We start from the raw sequence: 24,704 nt of genomic DNA, 5'->3' as shown, positions 1-24,704 counted from the left end.
TTTCTCCTGGAGAGATGCGTTCATTTGTGAGGACAGGTTAAAATCCAATACCAGAGATTTCCGTTCATTTACCACCAATCCCGATAACTAAGGGAACTCTGTCAACAGATGCAGCAAATTTGGGAAAGATATCATTGGTTGGGAGATAGATAATAGAATGTCATCTGCAAACAAACTGAGCTGATATTCATGGCTTACAATTACTATCCCATGAACATTGGCAGATTCTCTAATCACTTGTGCTAAGGGTTCAAAAAATAAATAAAAGTGGGGATAGAGGACACTCCTGGCGAGTACCTCCAGGTATACTGAAAGCTGAGGAGTAATAAGATGAGCATCTGATTTGCACAGGTGTGGAGTAAAGTGCTTTCATCCAAAGCCATAAACTGTTCTTGGAAACCCTGTTTAGGTGGAATGTAAAATAAACATATTGCCACGATAGGGAATCAAATGCTATTTGGATATCAAGCGCCAACAAAGCACTAGGACTTTTGTTTTGCTGTATATACTGTAAGTGACTAACTACTTTTCTGGTCATATCTGGGGCCTGCCTGCTCGGGACAAACCCGACCTGATCCTTATGGATCAGGTAGCCCAGATATCTATTAGGTCTGGTAGCCAGGATTTTGGTTAGCAACTTGATGTCAGTGTTTAACAGGGATATATGCCTGTAGTTTTGAGGATCCAGGGAGTCCTTTCCCAGTTTGGGAAGCATTACTATATGGGCTAACTAAGAAGACAGAGAATATTGAAGATGTTCTCTTATATGATTGAAGCCGATCTTGTTTTTAACACACTCAATAATATTTTAACATATACCAAATATCATGAAATTAATAAATACCTTCATCATAAAAACTGGAAAAACTAAACACCACTTTGAGTATGAATACCACTTTGAGTATGAAGATAACCATGCAGGGGTACTGTATTGCATCACACCATTCAGAAAGGTGCTCTGTTAGGGCTGTGTATGTAAAGTCAAAATAATCTTTAGTTTTAGTTAATAACTATAATTATCTGATTTTTTTTTTTTTTTTTTGCTGCTTGTGTCAATTGGGGAGATTTCACTTCTTGCCCTAAAATTGCAACAGGAAATTGGAAGAAATCTATTCAAAGTTAACTGATCTCCCATCTTCCCATTGGGAGGTGTCACAGCAATTGGTAAGTCTGTTGCAGGCTTCTTCTGCACCTCTTGCTTTGGGAACATTTTTAATTTTTTTGCACCCCCCCCCCCCCCTTTATTTATCTCTGGTCTCTGGTTATCACTGGGATTATTGGAGGGTTGAATCGCCTAAATGGGAACACTGCAATGAAAACTTTAAAGAAGGTCAACGAACCCTGTGAGAAACCGCAGGGGTTGGCAGCACCCAGAAAGCAAACTTGTGCTGGGCACCCAGGTGCTGGAAACCAATAGTGCACATGAACATGGCACAAATCTTCAAGAAACAACTGCACGGCCAAAAGTAACTTGTCTTGAACTGCAAAGCATACGGCCACATGCAAGCAATGTTTTCCAACCTCTCCCTTTCAATTTTTTGGGTAAGGTCTGGATTGCCGTTGAGCGCTACAGCTCATTATAGGTCTAAAATGTCCCAATTTTCCCTATTTCAATACTCTAGCAATTACTTGTGTTAATGTTGTAACCATAAAGGTGTGAACAACTAGTTGTAAAAGATCCTGCAATACTAATTGCATACTGTATATAAATGAGCAGGCACATTCTCTGTCTCGCCATCACTTGAACCTTGAAAAAGCAAATTGGCAAAAAACTCAACAGGAACTGAGACCAAGTCTTACAAGCACAACCAAAGACTACCCGGATTGTCAAATTTATTCACTATCTGTATAATCCTAATGACACAGCTGCCTTAATGTCATGGCTAATTAAATAATTAAACTAAATAGTAAATTGCCGCACCCCGTGATGGTTTCACACATATGATTACCTTGTACTTTATTTTTTGTTTCCTGCAGATCTGAGTAATTTTAATTCTCCTGCTGTGAGCTAAGAATAGCGACCGGTCTCAGAAGAGAAACAGAAGACAAGTGATGCTGGGACTTCAATTCCCAGCATTACGTGCGTCTTTGGACCTGCCCAATGCAGAGCCGCATAGGCAGAGGCCTGTTCCATAGACGCGAGTGATGCTGGGACTTCAATTCCTGGCATTACTTGCGTCTATGGAACAGCCCAATGCGGACCCGCATAAGCAGACAGCTGTTCCATGACCGTGAGTGATGCCAGGACTGCAGTTCTGGGCATTACTTGCGTCAATAGAACTCTATGGACGCGAGTGATGCCGTGAGTTGTGTTAGCGGCATCACTCGCTGCAGAAGGCATTGGTGGGCAGGCTGGCTAGATGCTATTCGTTTTCCCAAATCCTCAGGGGCCAAACAAAATGACCTCGCAGGCCAGAGTTTGACACCCCCTGAACTAGACTTTAACCTCTTCCAATTATGTATCCAAGGGGTTGGCACACACCGAACTATGTAATTCTCTCTACCTAGGTAGTACTATAAAACCTTTACCTATATTCCTCCTTGGGCCCAAGCAGTAAGGGTATATTGGAAGCTCAAAACCCCATAAAGGCTGAGATGTCTACAGCCTGGGCTCAGAGCTCATAATTTTGACAGCATGGTAAAGACATGTGTTTCTTCAAATACAGATCAGCTGAATCCTATTGACCACCGAGTATCGTAGATTACAGTGGTTGCATGTGACCAGTTTAGCATTTTTTTCTGACTCAGCAGGTCCATGGATTGCAGGCAAAGTGCAGGATTTTTGCTTTATATTTGTTTAAATAGTAAAAGCTATTTGAAAAGAATTCCCACAAATTTAGACAGAAAACCCAAGCGCCCTTGCTGTCTCTGCATACGGTACGGTACACACCGACACAGAAAAACCACAGAAAGGGGCATACACCACGTCTGGTCTATACTACAGGAACGCAAATAAACCTGGGATCGTCCAATTGCAGCTCAACCACACACAGCACCCCGGCCACTGACAGGGCTTTAGCTCCTCCTACCCATGTGGTACAGTCAACTGACTGTAACGTCACTCCAGGTCCTTTAACCTGCACGGATCTGGCATCTACTGATGAAGCTGAAGAGCAACCAGACCCGGACGTACGACCGGGATGGGTACAAGAGACGGGCGGCATGTGTGTGCTTCCGGGACGAGGCCGAAGATGAAGTATGTAAAATTTAATCTTTTGTCTGCGCATGTGGGTTGGGTTGTTTGTTTGTAAACAATAGAATATCGGTGTCTGCCGAGGTGGATGCTAGACTGGCAGTGTGTGGGTTCTTCAGAAGATGGTCTGCAGCCTGTGGGGATCGCCAGTGTTCGTGCTGTGTATACTGGGAGGGTGGGGCTGGTCTGGTGGGGTCTGTGGTATGGGCCAGGTTCTGAGCAGACTGGCTAAGATTGCTATGGAGTTGTATGTGACATGAGTACAAATTGTATGAGCGAGGGCTGTCTGTCACATGGAATGGTCCCCTTCTCCGGTGCTCTGGGGTAGAAAGAATCGGTGGGTCAGGATTGCAATGCCAATCAGTAAATGGCAATGTAAATCAGAGCTCTTGATCTGCGTACTTTCTCCAATCTAATGATATAGAAAGTATTGAAGCCACTGGATCAGCATGACAGCCAAGGAAATAGTATTTTTAGAGGTGATTTCCCTATATGTCCTCAGCACAGGTTGTTTTTTTGCTATGAGCAGTGTTAGCAATGTATACAGAGCTGACCTCCAGAGATGCACATTGCTGAAATCCCATTTTTGTTGGGAAACCTTTACCATTTTGATTGGTTGCGCTGGGGTACAAAGTTTATGTATGGACGTGCTGAATTTTTTTTGCATGTTCAGCTTGGTTTTATTTGGAAAGCAGATGCTTTACAGGTGGTTGTATGGTTTGATTGAAAAAGAGACCTGGCTTGTTTGCCTGTTCCATTTTTAGTGTGATGTTCCCGTAGCTTTTCATTTTCTTTTTTTCTTTTTCGTTTTTCATTTTATTTTTTTTTTTGTTATGTCATTGGCCTGTCATGGCCATTGTGTAAAGCCAAGTCCAAAATTCCCTCAAGGTATCATCTAACCCTTTCCTTCCCAGGCCCCTGGTCCTTTTCATCAATTTGATTTCAGTCCTACAACCCTTTGGACTTCTTTGGTACTGGTAAAAGGATACATCTACCAGTGCCATAGACATCTGTGCGTCTTTAGTGAGCAGGATGGGAACGGAATGTAAACGCAGAACTCCAGCCATCGGAATCTGGGTAAGTATTGATATTTGGGTGGGTCTAGTGGTTTGGGGAAATGGTGACATTATTTTTTTTTTCCACGTTTAAACAAGCAACAGTTGGTCATAATGATGACAAATAGGTTCGCTGATAGTTGTCCTTTAATTATGCTTTCTGTACAATGAGAAAGTATAAACTGTTTTGTTGATTGCTTCATCACATACTGTAGTAGATTTACTAAAAAGCAGAAAGCTAATTTCAGTCACTGTTATAGTAAAAAAAAAATGTATTATTTTTTCCATTCTCATATTTGGGCATTTACCATGAATGCGGCTTCATCTTATTTACTAAATTATGTAAACATAAACAAAGGAATATTCACCCTAATAAATGAAATGCCCCCCTGTTTTGACTTGATTGACCCAGTTGTTATTCAGCAGTTTTTGTCGACCATTACATCATAAGGTTGAAATTTGTATCTAGAGGAACATTGCAATAAAATTACATGCACACATGCATTTATCAAAAAGGCAAAAGAAATGTCCTTACATACAGAATTTATTCAGATTTTGCTTTTTTTCCAGGATAGATTTGAATATCCTTGATTTGCTACAGCCACATAGTTTTCAAATGACTTTAATAAATAAGGCCTTAGAATTATTTGTTTTACAAACATATTCAGTTAAATTTTATAATATACATCAACAATCAATGTCACAATCACCCATTAGCTGCCCTGCAGGAGCTTCCTGGTGCCTGTCTACAAGCCTTAGATTTGGCACTGATTTGGCACTAAAATGCCACATGCCATGTTTACAATCTTTTCAGGTAAATCTTTGTCTTATCTTTTCATTTCAATGTCAAATGTAATGTAACTTATACTACATGGTATGAGCCAATACATTTTTGCATGAATGGTAATAGTAGGTTAGTCAAATGATTTGAAAATATAGAGCCAGATGAACCTCCACTGAATTCCATGATTGTACTAAAGGTACTTAAAAAAAACAATGACAAAGTGAAATTGGATTTTCTATGTCTTTAAACACACCATTTATTATCTTGCTGTCACCATCTTTGCAGTATTGACCAGTTCAATTCCAATTAGACTGCTGCTTTTTCTTTCAAAGTTATAAACAGGCATTTTTAGAGCACATTAGCTTGTTAAATGTCTTATAAAATCGAATTTACTGGATTTCTCTTCCTATCTTTTAGTGATGCAAGTCCTGTATTGGCAGGATTACTTTTTATTTAATGAAAATTCCTGGTGGTGCCCCTGATCTTACTTGTATAAGCAGCCTACATCACTGATGATATATACCAGACAAACCACAAAATAATTGTTGAAAGTGTACAGTCTTTCTTGTCAAAGGAATTGTGATTTTTGATCAGCTGTTCTTTCCAGGTTTGGTATTTCTTTGTGCTGGGTTTGCTTTACTTCTTATCAGATCAGATCACTGGACAGTGGTGTAACAACGGATTCACTGTCCTCAAAATGGCTGGAGTGAAAAGTTGTCAAAGGCTGAATTTCTAAACCAGGAATAAGAATTGCTTAAAGCAACTGTGCCAGTATACAAAGTTATGAGAGGAGATGTCAGTAAAAGAAGAGTGCATGTTCCTACTGGTCAAGACTTTTGACATACATATTTTTGACGTATTTAAAACATATGTATTTCAAAGTTAATTTAGAATCATTATTTACATTTTGCAGAATGCAGCAACTAAAATATGCTTTTCGATGAAAAGAGGGATTAGTGTAGACCATGTTGGACAGGTAATATAAGGTATGGTTGCTTGCTAACATTGTATGTTGGAATATTTACACAATCTTTGTCTGGTTTGGACAAGTCTAATGGACAATATTCATGGATTCTAACAAAATGACATTCAGTGATCCTACAGCTGACTTGTTTCTGATGTGTAGTAGGATACTCAGGCAAGGATATGGCCACCAGTTCTGATTGTTATCTTTGGCCATGTCTTTTCCAAACTATTGTTGATAGTGGTTAATAAAGAAGCTCTATACCAAGACAGTGAGGCAGGACAGCCCTTGTTCATGAGAGGTGGTTGTTTTTCCCTCTTCCTCATGTATGAAGAAGATAATTTATGTGGAAAAAGGGAAACCGCAATGCAAACCATGCAGACTATTTATTCTGATCCAGACAGCCCTACAGTTGCAGTCTGCATAGTCATTTTCTATTCTTTGTGTTTTTCTCACTTGGACTCTTTAGAGATATATATATATATATATATATATATATATCTATTATAATTTGCCTTCTCTGATAAATCATGTTTTTGATATCGGCAGACCAATGGAGACTTAAAGCGTACCTATACTCACAAAATCAACTTTGGCTTATGGATAATATAAGCCAAAGGTATAATCATCTGAATATTTTTTTTTTAGCTTGCTTTTACCTTTAAACATTAAAAACGAGTTCTGGCCACGCCCCCAGGTCTCTCCATCGCCTGCAATCTGGGAAATGCCATCCTTGGTGGGAAAGTTTCTAATCCACTCCCACTGCCCTAATTATCCAGATTAATATTAAGGTCTGGATAGATGTTGGTCATGGTGTATAAGGACCGTGCAACAGATTTTCCTAAACCCTTCTCTTCAAAATTATGCAGCTAGATAAAGATTTTTCATACCTAGTTAAATATTGATTTTTTTTTTTTTTGTGTTAGAAGACCCCTATGGATTATAGTTTGGTAAGCTGTTACCAAAAGAAATACTGAATGACCGTTGGATTCTTTCATGCTGATTCGAATAAAGATGCATGAATGTTAGGCCCTCACCAATAACAGCAACAGTGAATGGGAATGCCAGGTTTTCCTGGTAACCAAAGCTGATCCGCATGCGCAGCTCATCGTTTTTCTAGAAACCTAAATCGATTAGGCAGGTGAGATGTATTATTAATAACAAACAAGATTTATATAGCTCCAACATATTACACAGCGCTGTGCATTAAATAGGGGTTGCAAATGACAGACGAATACATACAGTGACACAGGAGGAAAGGACCCTGCCCCAAAGAGTTTACAGTCTAGGAGATTGAAGAAGGGACACCACCTGTCCCTTACCGCTATAGTTACCTGCCCGATCATACAAACTTAAAAGTGGAAATTTCCACTTTCAGGTCCCACTACAAAATTTCAGTTGCGTTGAGGTCTGAACTTTGACTGGTCCATTAAAACACCTTGATTCTTTTCAGCCGTTCTATCTTAGATTTACTGGTGTGCTCGAAATTATTGTCCTGTTGCATAACCCAAATTCAACCTAGTTTTGGCTGTTACACAAACAGCCTCATATTTAACTGTAGAATATGTTGGTGTACAGAACTGTTCACAGTAGGCTTGGTGACTGCATGATGCCCATGTCCTGTGCCGGCAAAACAAGCTCAAATTATCACCTCTTTACTACCGTGCTTGAGGGTTGATATGTGGTATTTGTGGGAATATGCTGTGTTTGGTGCTTTGCATTGACCAAACATTTCCACTCTGGTCTTGTTTATACCATGCTCTTTCCAGAGTGTAGATGTTTTCCCCTGACAACCTTTCCAACCCATACTTGATTAGTCTTTTTCCAATTGTACTTTCTTGAACTTTTTAACATTTAACATGCTGCCTGAAGCCTGAAGAAGTATCTCTTGGAGTTTTTTTGCAAATTCTCTGAGCATTGAAGTGGTCTGAACTTGGGGTGCATTTGCTAGGACATCCATTCCAAGAAAAATGGTTGGCAACTGTTTTTGGCAGTCACGCTTGCAGATTATAACTGAATCAAATGCATTTGATTAAATTTTTCACATGCTGCTTCTGCATTTTGACTTTATGTTTATGTAATATGACCTGGTGTAATAAGTCATGTGTTGCTGTTCATCTGAAGTTGTATTTGACTAACTTTAAGACCTGATCAGGACCAGATAATCCTATTGCCCTACATGCTAAAGTATTTAGACCCCCCACTTTAAACAGAAATAATAAAAAAAAAAAAAAAACATCAAATACATTAACTTGCGGTCAAGTGCCCCACCACTTGCGGTCAATGCCTAAACGCAAAACCGTGATCAATAAAAATTACTCAAAAAATCAACATGAAGAAAAGTGATGAAAGAAGGTGGCAAGAGCTGTGTACAAGCTACATGGGCTGGTGTGAACGTGACTCCCTGGAATCTGGTTTACAAAGGAAGGGCGCAAAAAGCATGTAACTTCCTTTCCATCTCCCTCAAATATTTGCCCCTTCTTTCTAAGGAATAAGTACAAGGGGTACTCTTTATCTATTATCAACTTCCAAAAAGGGTTAAACATGCTCAGTGTTCTCCCCAGAATTTTTTTTTTAGCCGGGTGGTAGTAAGCTGTAGGCTGGTCAAAAAGGGTGTGTGGCCAAACATGGCAAATTTAGTGCTCCCAGTTGTTTATGCCATGGGTATCCAGTAACCTCTTATTATTTCATTGTTCTACCTTCTCCCTATACTTTGTTCCAACTTTGTAATGCCTGCCCTGTTAGTATATCCAATTTTTCCATTCTTTGTATTTTGGCACAACTGTCTTATGCCATGTATTGTGACCCAACTTCTAGTGTTCTAAGTTTTAGCAGTGTATTCCTTTGTAGTAGTGTAATAGTGTAATTAATGGGGTGTAACAAGTTAGGCTTAGTTCATATTAGCAGCAAAAAACATTTACCCCCCCGAGTGACTTCTGGCAACTGCTAGGCACCTAGGGTTGGTAACAGGCAGTAAGTGCCTTGCTTTTTCAGAGCTAGCAGTTTTTTTAAGCAGCAGTGGTTCCTGGCATGAGGAATGCACAAATATAACCTTACTGCCAGTGTGAAGTCAGCCTAACTTTAGATGTGCTCCTGAGGCTATATTTAGATAAAGTGAAGTTTTGTGAAAACATTTTTTTTTTCACTTGATCCTTTTACAAAATTAGCCCAGCAGACCCATGCTGGCTCAGCTTCCACCTTTTCTCTAAGACTGGGTGTACATGAACTGTTTTTTAAAACGCATATAAAAGTTCCTACCACTTTTATATGCACTTTTACAAGCGTTTTAAAGTTTTACTTTAAAACCTTTAAAGCTTTACTTTAAAACCTTTACAAACGCCTATGACACGTTTTACCGAGAATTGTCGCGATTTTACATAAACGTTTATAAAAGTTTTACTTTTAACCCTTTCAGGGAATAAGTACAGCCGTACATAAAACCCCTTACTTATTCCCTGAAAGGGTTAAAATGTGTAAAAAAATTGGACGAGGCTTTAATGTTAAATCATTTTAATTAATGTGTGTGTGTTTGTGTAACTAAACCTTTATTTTTTTTTATTTTTTTTTTTTTTTTACAGGTTATCTAAATGACAGGATGATTTCCATGCCTGCAGTCATGGCATGAGCACAGCCATGGGACTCCTCCTGACAGTGAGGGATCCCCGGGCACTAGGGGTTAAATGAGGTCAAGGCTCTCCATTCACCTCTAGTGCTCTCTGATTGGCTGAGAAATAGGAAACCCTGATGACAGCTCAAGCTTGAGCTATCACCTTTCATCACTGTTAGCACTGCAGGCCGTGGCGGCGCCGCTGCTCCTAATCGCAGGCACGGGCGCAGGGTCCTATCTCTCAGGTAATCCACTACCTGTCTTCCATGTCAGTATTTCTTTCATGCTGAGACTTGCTCTGGTGTGGGTGTGTCGTGGCACCTGGTAGCTACCCCGCAGCCAAGCCTATCCTCACCATCAGAGGCTCTAGTGAAAACCGGGTAGCTGCTTAGTTACGCCCCTCTAGAGTTTACCTGGCCAGCGGCACAGTGAGTCCACACCTCGTTCATAACAATCACCATGGCATCTTTACAACATAAAAAAAAACTGTCCTTTAAAATGCATTTCCTTGTTACAAATGACAGTAAACTTCCTGTACCTCAACCTCAATAAATTTTAGTGGGCAGAGTTCATTTTCTAATGATGCCATAGTGATGAAGTTTTAGGTGATGTTAGTCACAGATGTTCCCCATTTGTACCTATATTTTTGGTTTCTTACACCTCCCCATTCCCCAATTGAAGTTCAAAATGTTAGTCAGGTGGACAGGAATGTGTAACAGGGTAGGGAAGCCCATTTTGATGGGCAGAGGGTTTTATGTTCTAATGCTGCTGTAGTAATGAGATTGTAAGGAAGGAAATGTGCCCGCCACTTACACCTATATTTCCAGTTTTGTACCCCCCACCTCAGAGAAATTGGGGTTCAAAGAAGAGAAGCAGACAGTAGTTTCAAAGGTATAGATTTGTGACAGGTAAATATTTAGGGGCCCCACCCCAATGCTCCTTGCTATGTTAGTGGCCCGGGGGTCCCCAATTTGCATTTTCAATTTAGGACTCCTAGTTGCACTTTCCTCTGAAACGGCAACCCCAAAGTTCAATTTTCATAACTTTTTACATTTGTGACCCCTATATCTTGAAATTCTTTAAAGCTGGGGGGCTGAAATTGTAGTAACTAGTACCTACGAGGGTCCCCTGTGCACCCTGAAAGTTACAGGTCATTGTGACGTACAGTTTAGTAAATTTGGAGGTTTGTACACAGAGAGCTGTGAGGATGCAGAACCGCATGCAGACTTCACACACAGCTCTAGCAGTGGATACATTTCACTGGCACCTTTTTTTTTTTTTAATAGTTATCCCAGCTCGCGTTATGAGATGGCAGCGGGGCTGCCTGTGTCTCCTTCACATGAAGGCTGAACTGTGTGCTCACCTCTCATCGCAGCAGCAATCCTCTGAACAGATGGCACAGAGCAGCCTCACTGAGATCCGTGCAGAAGATGAGAGCTGCTGAGGAGAGGTGGGTGGGGTATTCACAGCAGCCGGGCGGAGCAACCGGCTAAAACCCTCTGGGGAAAACTATGCGCTGGGGAAACAGTCCGTGTAGGCTAAGCCACTTTGTACGTCCAGTGCTGCCTTCCCCTGTGCATGCATGAGATTGAACACTTTTTTTTACATTATAAGAAAGCCTCTGAAGATGCATGCACAGAAGGAGCAGTGCAGAGCCTCTTGGTATATGTGACACAGATATCCTAGGAGGCTGCGGACTTCAGTAAAGACTGAAGGGGAGGGATCCTCCCCAAAAAAGTGTAAAAACATAAAAACACACATTTTTCCATTATAAAACAGAGAAAGTCACTCTAATACAATGTTAAAAATGTTGTGATGCTTCATTAGCATCATGCATATGATATCAGATGGGGACAAGACAGACAGTGACTCCCTCTCATCACTGTCCATATACTATAAAAAAAAAAAACTGCCTGTGAAGTTTATCTACAATGTGTAATTATGTCATCGGCAGCACAGTGTGACAGCTGTGCGAGTGTAAAAGCTGCTTGTTAAATTCTGCAGCCTAATAACTCGCTGTGTTCAAACCTTCAGATCTCCTAAACCGTTGGTTGTATTAACTTGAAATTTTTAAGGTACACGTGGAGGCATAGAAAACAAACTGTAGGTGCAAGTGGGGGACACTTGTGGCTAAACCTTTCTAAAATGTAAATACTATGGCATTATGAGAACATAAATCTCTACCTAGCAAATTGTGCTACCTGCTCTGTTACAAATATCTGTCTGCATCTCTACCTCAAACCCCAATTTTTCTGGAATTAAGAGGTGCAGGGAAACAAAAATATAGGTGGAAGTGGGAGACACTTGCGGCTATCACCTTTTATCACCATGACATCATTACAACATTAAAAAAAACTGTCCTTTAAAATGCACTTCCTTGTTACACCTGATTGTAACCTACAAGTACCTGAACCCCAATAAATTTTAGTGGGCAGAGATTATGTTCTAATGATGCCATAGTGATGAAGTTTTAGGGGATGTTAACCACAGATGTTCCCCACTTGTACCTATTTTTTTGGTGTTTTATGTACTAATGATGCTGTAGTAATGAGATTGTAAGGGGAGAATGTATCCGCCGCTTGCATCTATAATTTTAGGTTTGTACCCCCCACCTTAGAAAAATTGGGGTTCAAAGAAGAGAAGCAGACAGTAGTTTCATAGATATAGATTTATGACAGGTAGGTATATATTTAGGGGCCCACCCCAATGCTCCTCGATATGTTAGTGTGCCCGGGGTCCCCAATTTTCATTTTCAATTTAGGACTCCAAGGCGCACTTTCCTCTGAAAGAGCAACCCCAAAGTTCAATTTTCATAACTTTTTACATTTGTGACCCCATATCTTGAAATTCTTTAAAGCTGGGGGGCTGAATCTAAAGCTGAAATTGTAGTAACTAGTATCTGAGGGTCCCCTGTGCACCCTGAAAATTACAAGTCATTGTGACATACAGTTTAGGAGATATGGAGGTTTGTACACAAAGAGCAGTGAGGGTGCAGAACAACATACAGACTTCACACACAGCTCTAGCAGCAAATCCCAGCTTGTGCTATCAGATGGGGGCGGGGTTGCCTATGTCTCATTCATATGAAGGCTGAACTGTGTTGCTCACCTCGGCCGCAGCAATCCTCTGAACGGATGACAGCTGAGCCCAGAGCATCTTCACTGAGATCCGTGCAGAGGAATAGAGCTGCCGAGGAAGAGGTGGGCGGGGTATTCACAGCAGCCGGGCAGAGCAACTGGCTAAAACCCTCTGGGGAGAACTATGATGCTCCATAAATACAACACACAATAAGATTTTTTTTTAAACTTTACAGGTCAAATGATGTCCAAGGAGGACATCCAGCAACAATGGATCCAGTGCCGCGCTTTGATTCTTGATGACTGTTCATTGTATAGAAGCAATGCCATGAGGGGTTAGCTAAGGACAGCTGTTTTTGGCTGCGATCTTGTATGTTTGGCTAAATGTAAGCAATGATGATGTTGGCCCCATGAGCCCCATCATGGTTTACAGTCAATTAGCCAGTCACACAAGAAGGCAGCTGAGGACATTACTCCCTCCCAGGATTGGCTCTAAACAATGACAGAAGTGCTGTGAATTTCATGTCCCAAAAAATCTTGGTTAATGCTTAAGTATATATGATGTCCTGATACGCAAAACCTGAGACATGAAGATATACTTTCTTTTTCTCTACGACTAAATGTGTATAAAAGATAAAATTTTGAAGAGATCTGGTTGCACTGTGGTACTCGTTTAGGTTTATCCTCCTCTTACTACTCGTTCTGTTCCTCGAAACGTCTCACCAGGCCACACCTAGAATGTGTACAGCCCTCCTGTGCATGTTCCACAGGCAGGATACTCTGTACAACACCAGTGCAGTGTTCTCCCCAGAAATTATTTCTAAGCTGTGTGTGGGTGGAAAAAGCTATAGACAGGTAGTGGCCCTTTATTTTGATCCAAATTTTCATTAATCACCCTAAAACAGCTGAGTGGTTTAAGAAAAAAAGGTGCAGGGGAGAACCCTGCCATTGGCAAATTATTTCTTTACATCTGGTCCGGTTTATATACTGCAAAAAAAAAAAAAAAAAATCAAATTCCCTGTAATTATGCATAGGTTCACCTGTTTGGTGGAAAGTTTGGTAGGTGATCAGTTTCTAAGGGATAGGATTCATGACTACTTAGGTAGTGTTGCCGAGCCTAAACGTCTAAAGATAAGGCTCTTTAAGGCAGTATTATTATAAATATGAATAAAATCTTTTATTTATATTCAATAAAATAAATGTCTTAACATACATACATATAAGGTTTTAGTACTCTGACATTATGAATCTAGATGCATTACATCGGGTTGGTTATAATATACACCAAACCCGAGTGAAGTGAGGGTCTCACCCAATGCTTTTCGCCCTTGTGGGCTTCCTCAAGAGAGTTGGGACCCTACAATTTGTGGAGGCACATATGAATTAATAAATTGATATGTAGCAATTCATATAATATTAATAATAATAATAATAATAATAATAATAGTATTTTTAACAGGACTACCTTCATGGAAAATCAAACTTGAACAGTGAGTGTCCCTTGATATATACTATAGGTATTATGTCTTTGAAACCATATTCCTAGCTTCAACTAAGACTTTAATGTTACAAATTACCTTCTTTAATGTTATCACAATAATCCTTGTGAACAGAGTCATTCAAATATCTTTATTCCTAATTCTTCTGAAATTGCTTACCACCACAAAGTGTATTCAGACCACTTCCCCCCCCCCCCCCCCCCCTTTTTTTTTTACGATTCTGGCATTCGGGTATAAGCTCAATTACTGATCCTCTATCCTTTTAAGTTACATCGCTACCTGGTCAATATACCAAGTAAGTTATGACTTCTGATATGATTATGTGACTTATTATTAATATATGAGTTGTTATTTCTTCATATTAATTTATTAATTCATATGTGCCTCCACAAATTGTAGGGTCTCAACTCCCCTGAGGAAGCCCACGAGCGTTGGGTGAGACCATTACCAGGAAAATCACCTATTTTGACCCTCATATCATTGGAGTTTGATGTACATTATAACCAACCCGATGTAATGTATCTAGATTCATAATGTCAGAGTACTAAACCTTAAATGTATGTATGTTAAGACATTTATATATTTTATTTTATTGAATATGAATAAAAGATATTTTTAATAATTAAAGAGCCACTTTTCTCCCCTTATCTTCACCTGTTGTGTGGCCATCTGCAAGGTCTAATCTAGTTTTAACTTTACACAAATAAAAATCAGTTAAAGGTAAATACATTTCCATTTTTAATCAGCCCTGAAAAAACTGTATTGCAGTACAGCGAGTTCTTTTTATGAACATCTTGACACTTACTGTTAAAACCAAATGCTAGCCGAGTACAATTAGAACAGAATAGAATATTGGGCAATTATTTTTTCATAGAGCCTATGTATGTTAGTGTGCAGCTAGATGTTTTTTGTCTGTTTACTAAACTATTGTGTAGAATTTATTTAATATAAAAAAGGTAGAAGACAATAAAAGGTATTTCCTGCCTGCCTGTTGTGCATCCACAGTGCAGTATACATTTGCCCTGCCCATTCTTTTACAGGCATCTGTAAAATGCCTGATAATGTAGCTGGTTGGCAAATACCCTGTAGCATCTTCATGCATGCATCTACAGCTGACTAGTGTTGGAAAAGGCATGAGACCCCCAAAAAACAGCCAAAAAGATGGTGGCAGCAGGGGACATAGAAGCTTCAACAAGCTTAGACTTGCCATCCTTGGTGGTGTGCACACTGCTAGCTAGGTGTGCCTTAACTTGTAAGTTACTGTGCAAACTTAGGCCTTATGACCAGAGCTACACCCCGCTATATTAAGTCTTGCTTTAAAATGAACCTACACTTTTTCCATATTTGGTCCCTGATGCCTGCCAGAATCCATGACAATCTAGCCTTTATTTTCTAAAATGTGTGTTCTACTAAGTGCTTCACATCCCATTCTTCCAAATAAATACTATCCAGTCCTGCTCCTTTTGTGTTGCATCTTCTAATCATTACAAAAAAATAAATAAAAAAAAAAGCAGGTAACAAATATTTTTCAGCTTTCTGCTGTTGGTTCTTATTCCTTGACTAACGAGTTTACATATATGTTCAGTTAGCAGGGGGAAGGTCAAAGAAGCAGTACCTTCCTAAGTCATATATTTATACATAAGCACAATATGATATAGGATAAAGAGATGAGGTTTGACATGGTTATTTATAAACACATACATTACTGCATGCAAACTTCTCTTTTCGCAGGTACTGTTGGTGAGCAGCAGTCGCTATCCAGATCGTTGGATTGTCCCAGGTGGAGGTTTGGAGCCAGAGGAGGAGCCCAGTGCAGCAGCTGCTCGAGAAGTTTTTGAAGAGGTAGTTGCCCTTTATTTCTTTTTGCCTAACTTGCTATACAAAAAAGTATTAACATGTACTGTGCATTGCAGATAAATATGCAATTATGCCTTTTAATGCATCCTCACTTACATTGCAACAAATTTTAATATTATTTTTATTCAAAGTAAAGTTACACCATTAGGTACATTGCCATGCTTTACAAAGCATGTCAACACGTCTTTTTATATGATTCCATTGAACAGAATCTTTACAAAGTGCAGAAGTGTTTCTCTGGGCTGACATTGTTCATTGTTCCTCATCTATCCACTTGTTCCTAATCAGTGTAGCTACAAAAAGACAGGCAACTAGCATTTTTAGAATAGCACCCCTGCCCCCTTTACCTGATAATGACACTACTGAAAATTTCTTGTATTGGCAGATTTTTATGCCTGTTATAACCAAAGATCAGTGCATCTTTTCATACCTCTTGTTTCCAATAGGCTGGAGTTAAAGGCACCTTGGGCCGTCTGCTGGGTGTGTTTGAAGTAAGTAAAACTTTTTTAATAATAATATTAAGAAGATAATAAATGAATAAAACATACATAGTGCATTTCAAATAATACTTGTATGCAAGATTTATATATAACCTAGTTTGTAACTTTTAGAACAGTGTTTCAGAATAAAGCCTGTCTGGACCATGTGCAGTAGCTAAAAGTTTTTCTTCTTGGTAAACTTTTTTATTTTTTTTTTTAACCTAGTTAGACCTCAACCAGTAAAGTTTTGGGAACAAAACATATTCCAATGGGAAATAGGTTTATTTTTAGCATCTAAACTTATGTGTCTCACAGCTAATGTTTAAAAAAAAAAGTCATAAAAAAAGAGGAAAAGGCCATTCCAAAATATAGAAATGAAGGATCACCTTCATCATTTGAAAATTGTAAAGAATATATCAAAAGATGTATAAAGGAAATCAAATGTGTAAAACTTCAAAAAGACAGATTGCAAAAGAAAGTAAGGCAAACACTAAGATTTTTTTAAAATATATCAATAGCAAGAAGGTCAGATCTGAGCATGAAAGCCCCTAAAGGATGTCTCGGGTTGGAAACTGGGGATAAAGAAAAGGCAGATTTACTAAACACCTGTAGACCTTTTTATAGCTCTGTGTACACAAACGAAAAATGGCAGAGCTCAAGTCCAAAATTCAGTCTGTAAATGGATAGAGAACTGGCCTAAAGACCGCATCCAGAGAGTAGTGATTATGAGTAGTGATGTTTCATACTCTGCATTGTCTAAAGTTATTAGTAATGTACCCCAGGGTTCAGTGTTGGGACCTTAACATCTTTAATAATTATATAGAGTTTGGGATTAAAAGTACCATTTCTGTGTTTGCAGATGACACCAAACTATGTAATGGAATTAAGTCCATACAGGATGTCTATAATCTACAAGCAGACCTGGATGTACTGTTTGATTGGGCAGCCAAGTGGCAAATTACATTTAATATTGATAGATGTAAAGTTATGTACTGGGGGAGGTAACAACATGCATGCTTCATACTGTCTAGGGGGAATACATTTGGGGGAGTCAGGAATAGAAAAGGATCTGGGGGTTCTGGTAGATCATAGACGTAATAATAGCATGCAATGCCAAGCTGCCATATTTAAAGCTAACAAAGTACTTTCTTGTATTAAAAGAGGAATAGACTGTGGAAATCGAGACATAATCTTGCCCCTGTACAAAGCATTGGTCAGACCTCATCCTGAATATGCAGTCCACTTTTGGGAACCAGTTCACAAAAAGAATATTGAGGAACTGGCTAGAGTTCAAAGAAGGGCAACTAAACTAACAAAAGGAATAGAGGAGCTCAGCTATGAGGTGAGATCAGCTGAACGGAATCTATTCTCCCTTGAGAAGAGACATATAGGGGGGATGTGATCTTCCTATAAAAAAATATAAATGGTCCATGTAGAGAACTTGCTGCTCAATTATTCACTTTAAGGTCATTACAAAGGACAAGAGCGTCTGGAGGAAAATAAATTTAATCTCCAGATAAGGAAGGGGTTCTTCACACTATGGTCTCTGAAAATGTGGAATAGGTTTCCTCAGGAAGTAGTTTCAGCAAGTACTATAGATTGCTTTAAGAAAAAGCTGGATGCTTTTCTAGAAGCACAGAATATAACAGAGTATTACAGTTTAAAAGTAAAAGCAACAGAGACTGTTGATCCAGGGAACATCCAATTGCCTCATAGGATCAGGAAAGATTTTTTTCTCTTGTTGGAGGAAACTGATCCAGAGAAAGACAAAAAATACTCTGGTTCAACTATTTCCATTGGATTTTTATCTAGTATTGTGTTATTTCCTTAGTGGTTGAACTTGATGGACTTATGTCTTTTTTATCTTTTTTTTTAACCTTACTATGTAGATGTAGACCTTATAATTCACATACCTTCTTCTCTCTTTTTCAAAAGGGAAAGCAAGTTACATCTTTCAGAAAGGCCATACCCCTAGTCGATACCCCTTTACTTTGGGTGTCTGTGGTATCTCTATACTCACTGGTACCCTAATACTGTTGTTCATTATTAAATTATTGTTTAACTATTTAAGCTAAGAAAAAATGTAAATTGTAGCTGTGAAATATGTAGCCTCTGCTGAAGACTCTTGAATGACTGATATTCATTCAGAGCAGGCCCTTTGTTAAGACCATGTGACCAGAGCTTGGCAGTGCTACTTTTTTCAGAACTATTATTTCATATTGAAATAAATGTCCGTTTAGATAACGGCAGCAGTGTTTAAAATTGTTTTGATTTAGATTCAGTAAAGTACTTTTTTATATGAAAAGGGCTATTCTTAAAGTAATCTATGTGCTGTGTTTTTTTTTTTTTTTTACAGAACTTTGAGAGGAAACACAGAACATTTGTTTATGTCTTGACTGTAACCGAGGTCATGGACGATTGGGAAGATTCTGTTAGCAATGGTATGTGGGTTAATTTAATTTATAGTTGTATGTATATAGATTATCTGAAAATATATGCTATATAAATCTTGTCAAGAAAGGTTGCAATAGTATTGAATTATTTTTTTTAAGTAGATTGGTAGATATAAAGTGCCTGTGAGCATAATGTAAGATAATTTGAGTCCCCTCTTTATAGGACGGAAGCGTCGCTGGTTCAGCATTGAGGAAGCTGTCCATGCTTTGCAGGGACACAAACCAGTGCAGGCATCCTACTTCCAAAGCCTGAGGCAGAATTGCCACGCTAACAACGAAGCCATCCAGCTACCTAGCCAGAGTTCCCTTCCAGATGTCAGATGACCTATTTGTCCTATGGACTCCATCTTTGCTCCTAGTCTTCTTTCTTCTCCTGCCCTGAGAAGCAGAAAGAGCCTCACTGAAAGTGATTAACTCCACTGGGCCTCTGATATTTTGTTGTTCAGTGTTGGATTGTGTATGCTGTGATTTTTTTTTTTCCCTTTGTGTCACGTAGGCACATTGATGATTCACTACTGGTTACCCTTTTCCTGAGTATTTGTGCCATGATCATTATAACTTTCACATTTCTGACTAACCCCTTTTACGTTCTGCCCTACAGTGGTAAGATAGAAATGTCGCCTGTGACAACTTTACAGGCAGCTATTTAGTCCTTATGTTAATCACCCACATGTACTACATCAGATTCCTTATTTCTTAAGCTGCCGTTAAACCAACTAGATTTGCTGTGACTGCAAAGAGAATTCTGCAGAGTCTCTAAACATAAAAAATATATATAATATATAAATAATAATAAAACCATTAACAGTGCTGTTAATGTATAACATGTAAACTAGTCTTTTTATGTACAATTTTTTTTTTAAATAATAAGATAAACTACAGGTTTAAACTAAAAATATTTTCAGGAGCAGTTTTATTTTTGTATCCTTATACAATACTTTAATTTTTATTTTTATTTAGTGCTGTGATGGATCAGACTGTAAAATGACTGGTACCTCCCAATAAGCCAGCCATAATTAAACGTGTATTTTTACTGTTATAAAGCAAATTTCCGCAAATTTTTTTTTCATCAAGCTCTTAAATATTTCTCAAAACTGTAAAAGTAATAGAACTTTCAATTACAGTAACTAATATTTTCTGTAGTCTAGCCTTTAAAATGAAAAGATTTTCACATGTACACTTTTTTTTGTTTTTTATTTTTTTTTTATACTTGTTTCTTATTTTTTTTCCTGTCAAGCTGATGCACTCTGACTCCAACTGACTTGATTGATACGTTATCTGTATGCATGCAGTTAATGACATGGCCTTACAAACTGACAATGTATTATATGAACACATATTTTTTTTGTTATTAGTTGCTATATTTTATTATACCCTACTTTTTTAAATGATTGATTTACTAAATGCTCACTGTTTGGCTATGGGGCACATACACAACATCTTGCTAGTTACTAAAAACCCTCTACCTCTTGGAACAATGTTTGTGTTGCTGTAGTCGAGGGGATGCAATTGCTAGTAAGAAAAATTATTGGGTGCATTTGTACAGTGGGGCATTTTTTATTGCATTGTAATAAGTTACTTTTGTGTGTGGATGGGGGCAGAAAGTGACATTTGAGGGCTAAATGTTAGATTTTTTTAAAATAATTAAAAAACACGCCTTTAAACCACTTAAGTGGCGTATCCAGTTCATTGACATTGCTTGCCCCTTCCACCTTATGATTCTTTCAGAAGTGATGCCTTTTGTACTTGTTGTTTTAAAATGCGGGATGTTCGTTTTAACGTGATCATCTGTCCCCCGTTCATTTGACATGCAGTAATAATGCAAAACATGTCATTTGTATACTTCGGTGTTCAGGCCAAGTGAAAGTACCATATACTTGGGTTATATTGGTTAACCGGGTTATATGTTATGCTGCCACTAAGTCTGTCATTAATTATATGCCATATTGTGTGTGAAAACTATATGCTGTTATTCTATATGCAGGCACAATGTGTTTTCAGTAACCTATTCTCCAATGATGTAGCAAACCTAATCTCCTCCTCAACATATGATATTGAACATATGACTGGATCAAACCCAATGGGTTAATGGTAAATTTCTATGATCATGTTTACAAACCATAAAGTATTAAAAGGCATCTTTAGTCATCCTTTTTTAATGCACATGTGATTCTTAGGCTAAAATCCTAATTTGTAGGAAAATAAGTATGCATGACATGTGAAATGTGTGGATGCACACTTGCTGGGTCCTCTATAAACTTTATCAAATAAAAATCATCAAAATCATATTTAAACAGAAAATGTCTAAAACATTCAAATAACATTTGAATTAATGTAAATCTATCTTGTTTTTGGGACCTGGATAAGAATGGTAAATCTAGATATGTGGATCTGATCAGTGTGCAAGAGATAATGGATGTCAGGTCACATAGATATTCTTTGCCAAATGATCAGTGAATGGGTGACCTGGCACCGTTTCTTTGGCAAGCAGACATTTCAGAAATAACAGTGTGAATACTTTGAAGAAGGTTCACATGATGTGTTCACAGTTCCTTATAAAAAATGCTAAAAAGTTTTAAATGCAGACAGTAGACACTAGTCTGGACACGATAGCAACATACCTTAGGACAGTACTGCAGGGTGTGCAATTGTTCTGAAGTGGTTAGATTTTTGGAAGATAGTTACTGTATGTTTGCTCAGTATATATTTGGGTGCATGCTGGGTAATTTCTGAATACACTGTAGTATAACACTGTCGGAAAATAGCACAAAATCTGATAGTTCTAGACTTTTTTTGTGTGTGATTGGTGTTTGTTTGCGAGACCTTTTACCCCATACACTCAAATATACAACCCTGCTGAGGTCTTAAGATGCAACTGCTTGACAGGTATTGGCACAGCAGAAATTCCTGACATTTGTAATTGAATTACAGAATAAATGACTTGACATGACTATTAGTGAGGAAATATTCTAAATTTTAAAAAATGTAAACTAAAAAAATGCAATTACACATTTTGGTTGAGAAAAACAAGCATATACTATTAGATTTTCAGGAGCCACCTATATGGTAACTTTAGAGCCAGGGAGGCTTTAGGAGGTTACATTACTATATTCTCCCAAAAAAGCTTTTAAGGTGGACAAGACTGTAACAAAAGTGGTATTTCACTTTAATCAAATTTTAAAAATACACGTACAAGCTTAAGATGAGGAGAAATTCCCATGCTTTGCCTGCACTTGAGCATAATTTGATTTTCTCTGCTTTTAGTTCAGTACATGGTGCTTGGGATCACCGTTATTCTCTATAACCAGTCTGGTATACACAGTGATTTCGGTGGACACTGAAATGGCCTGTTTGTCAGAATGCGAAAAGTCTGCATAAAAAATTTGGTTCAGGAAGTGGGATGCAGCAAAGTTACCCTTGAAGTGTCTAATCTTAGATTTTTATGTATAGTACAGCATTAAAATGCAAAAGGTAAAGATGCATATAGACACAAAAGAGGTAATTTAAAAAATGCTTTTAAATATTTTCTTTTTTTTTTACACCCTGTACTTAACAGGCTTCATGTCATGGTATCTTTAAAATGAAACCAACAGTGGGATAGAAAAAAAATATGAACCCTAAGCTAAAATTAGTGTTTTTTTTTAATGTCTAGTAGTATGTATTTTATTTTGTGTTATTTTCCCTGCAATGTGAAATAATATTGCATTTTTATAGTGCATTTTTAAACTGATGGACCTGTGTACACTGTTAAATTCACATTTCCGACTTGATAATAGTGGAGTAAGTGTTTACAGTTCTCAGCAGTCACCATTCTATAATAAAACACTGTTAATTTGCATTTTATGATTTAGCAATGTATTGTACTGTCAAAAATGAAAAATGTCAGATTTAGTATGGTGTGTTTTTTTTTTGTTGTTGTAAAATTATTAACAATAATAAAAACTCAATTAATTAATTGTCATTGTGTCTGCATTGTTTACTTGCCTTGCGTGTATTATAAGTCTTTGGCATGTATACAAAAACAATATAAATTGGACATTTCTGTAGCTTTACCCATGTACATATATATATTCCCGTCAAGTTGCAACAGTATAGTTACATGTGCCTACAACCCTATCCTCCCACCATCCTCCTGAAACTAAAACCTGTAATAGATAGAAAAAAAATCTCCCAAACCTATTTTACTCTCTAAAAGCTGTGATTGTGCTTGTTCTTTTTACTTCTGACAGGATCCTTCTTGTGTGTCCATGTAACTTCCTGCATGACATTGGCATTTCCCATTGGCTGCTTTGTGAAAAGAGAGGGGGATGCTACAGTTATAAAGTCCGCAAGAGAGGACAGATTGGTGCCTCTGCAGCTCAGACCAATCAAGGTTATATTTGGTAATGTTCACCTGAGAAATTTGTCCATTCTCCCCTTTCTTTTGACTTTGTTATAACCATTTGTTTACTAAGCCATTAAGGTTATGGTGAGGAGGGACTAACGAATTCAAAAAGCATTTCAACTAAATCCATGTGTAACAGTTTATCCTTCGTACAACCGATGGCATTAACATGTCTTGTTCTATCAAATATATGCTGGATTAGTCCACGTTTGCAAGCCTCACAGTTGTGTGCACATCTAGCTCTGCTTACATTTAAAAAATTGAAGATGATGGTATAATCCAGCATAGATGCAAGTTCAATTAAAAAGGTACATGTAGACAAAACCCCTTTGACAGATTTCATGTGAAGCAAGCAGCTTTCAATTGGAGAAATAATTATTTTATACTAGATTGTGTTTTGTCATCCATTATTTTTAAATGTATTTTATAAAGTAAGTAATGGGGACCAATGACTAAAGTACAACTGAGAGTTTTTTTTGCTTTGTTTGTTTTTAAAAAAATAAAAGGAATCAAAACATTCTTTAGTGAACCAGTGTGCAGAAGATGTCCTGTCTCTCAGTATTGGGACTTCCCAAGGTTGAAGAAAAGGTTGAGCCTTGAAATAGTACTGGAAGGGGAGACTCCTTTTCATGGCAAACATTGGTCTAGGTCAGGGGTCTGCAACCTGCGGCTCTTCAGCCTCCTTGTTGTGGCTCCCTTCGGCTGCTGCAGGGAGATCTCTGATGGGGGATCCCCTTCCTCCCAAGACACTGCGGAGGAGGGGGATTCCCTATCCGGTGTTCTAATGAAATAAATCTACCACGGGGTGTGTACAATGACATCCCCCTCCTTTGAACCACAATTCCTCTGGAATGGGGAGATGTACAAAACCAAAAATGTAGGTGCAAGTGGGGGACACCTGTGACTAACACCCCCTAAAATTTAATTGTTAGGCTATCATCAGAACATAAAGAACTCTGCCCATCAAAAAAATCTACCGTTACACATTGCTGGAGGCACCTGAACCCCAATTTCTCTGGAACAGGAAGGGGGTACAGGTGAACAAAATTAGAGGTGCAAGTGTGGGACACCTGTGGCTAACACCTCCTAAAAACTCCACCCATCAAAAAACCCCTACCCTGTTACACATTGTTGGAGGCTTCTAGCACCTAAACCCCAATTTATCTGGAAATGGGGGTACAGGTGAAAAAAATTTGAGGTGCAAGTACGGGACACCTGTGGCTAACACCTCCTAAAAAATCATAAAAACTGCCTAGCAAAAAAATCTACCCTGTTACACATTGCTGGAAGCATCTAGCATCTGAACCCCAATTTCTCTGGAACGGGGGGGAGGCAGTACAGGTGACCAAAAT

The 24,704-nt window shown here is 38.4% G+C and overlaps 1 protein-coding gene across 1 annotated transcript; it reads left to right on the top strand.

The window, feature by feature from the left end:
• The first annotated feature begins 2,997 nt into the window (after nt 1-2,997).
• Nucleotides 2,998-22,924, top strand: NUDT3 (nudix hydrolase 3). The gene is made up of 5 exons (XM_072422735.1): nt 2,998-3,196; nt 15,911-16,021; nt 16,483-16,527; nt 18,872-18,956; nt 19,132-22,924. Exons 1-5 carry the CDS (start codon nt 3,101-3,103, stop codon nt 19,290-19,292), a joined length of 498 nt encoding a protein of 165 aa, XP_072278836.1. The 5' UTR covers nt 2,998-3,100; the 3' UTR covers nt 19,293-22,924.
• Nucleotides 22,925-24,704: the final 1,780 nt, after the last annotated feature.

The sequence above is a fragment of the Pyxicephalus adspersus genome, chromosome 1, assembly GCF_032062135.1.
Source record: "Pyxicephalus adspersus chromosome 1, UCB_Pads_2.0, whole genome shotgun sequence".
Classification (NCBI taxonomy): domain Eukaryota; kingdom Metazoa; phylum Chordata; class Amphibia; order Anura; family Pyxicephalidae; genus Pyxicephalus; species Pyxicephalus adspersus.
This window is presented reverse-complemented; position numbering and strand designations above follow the sequence as displayed.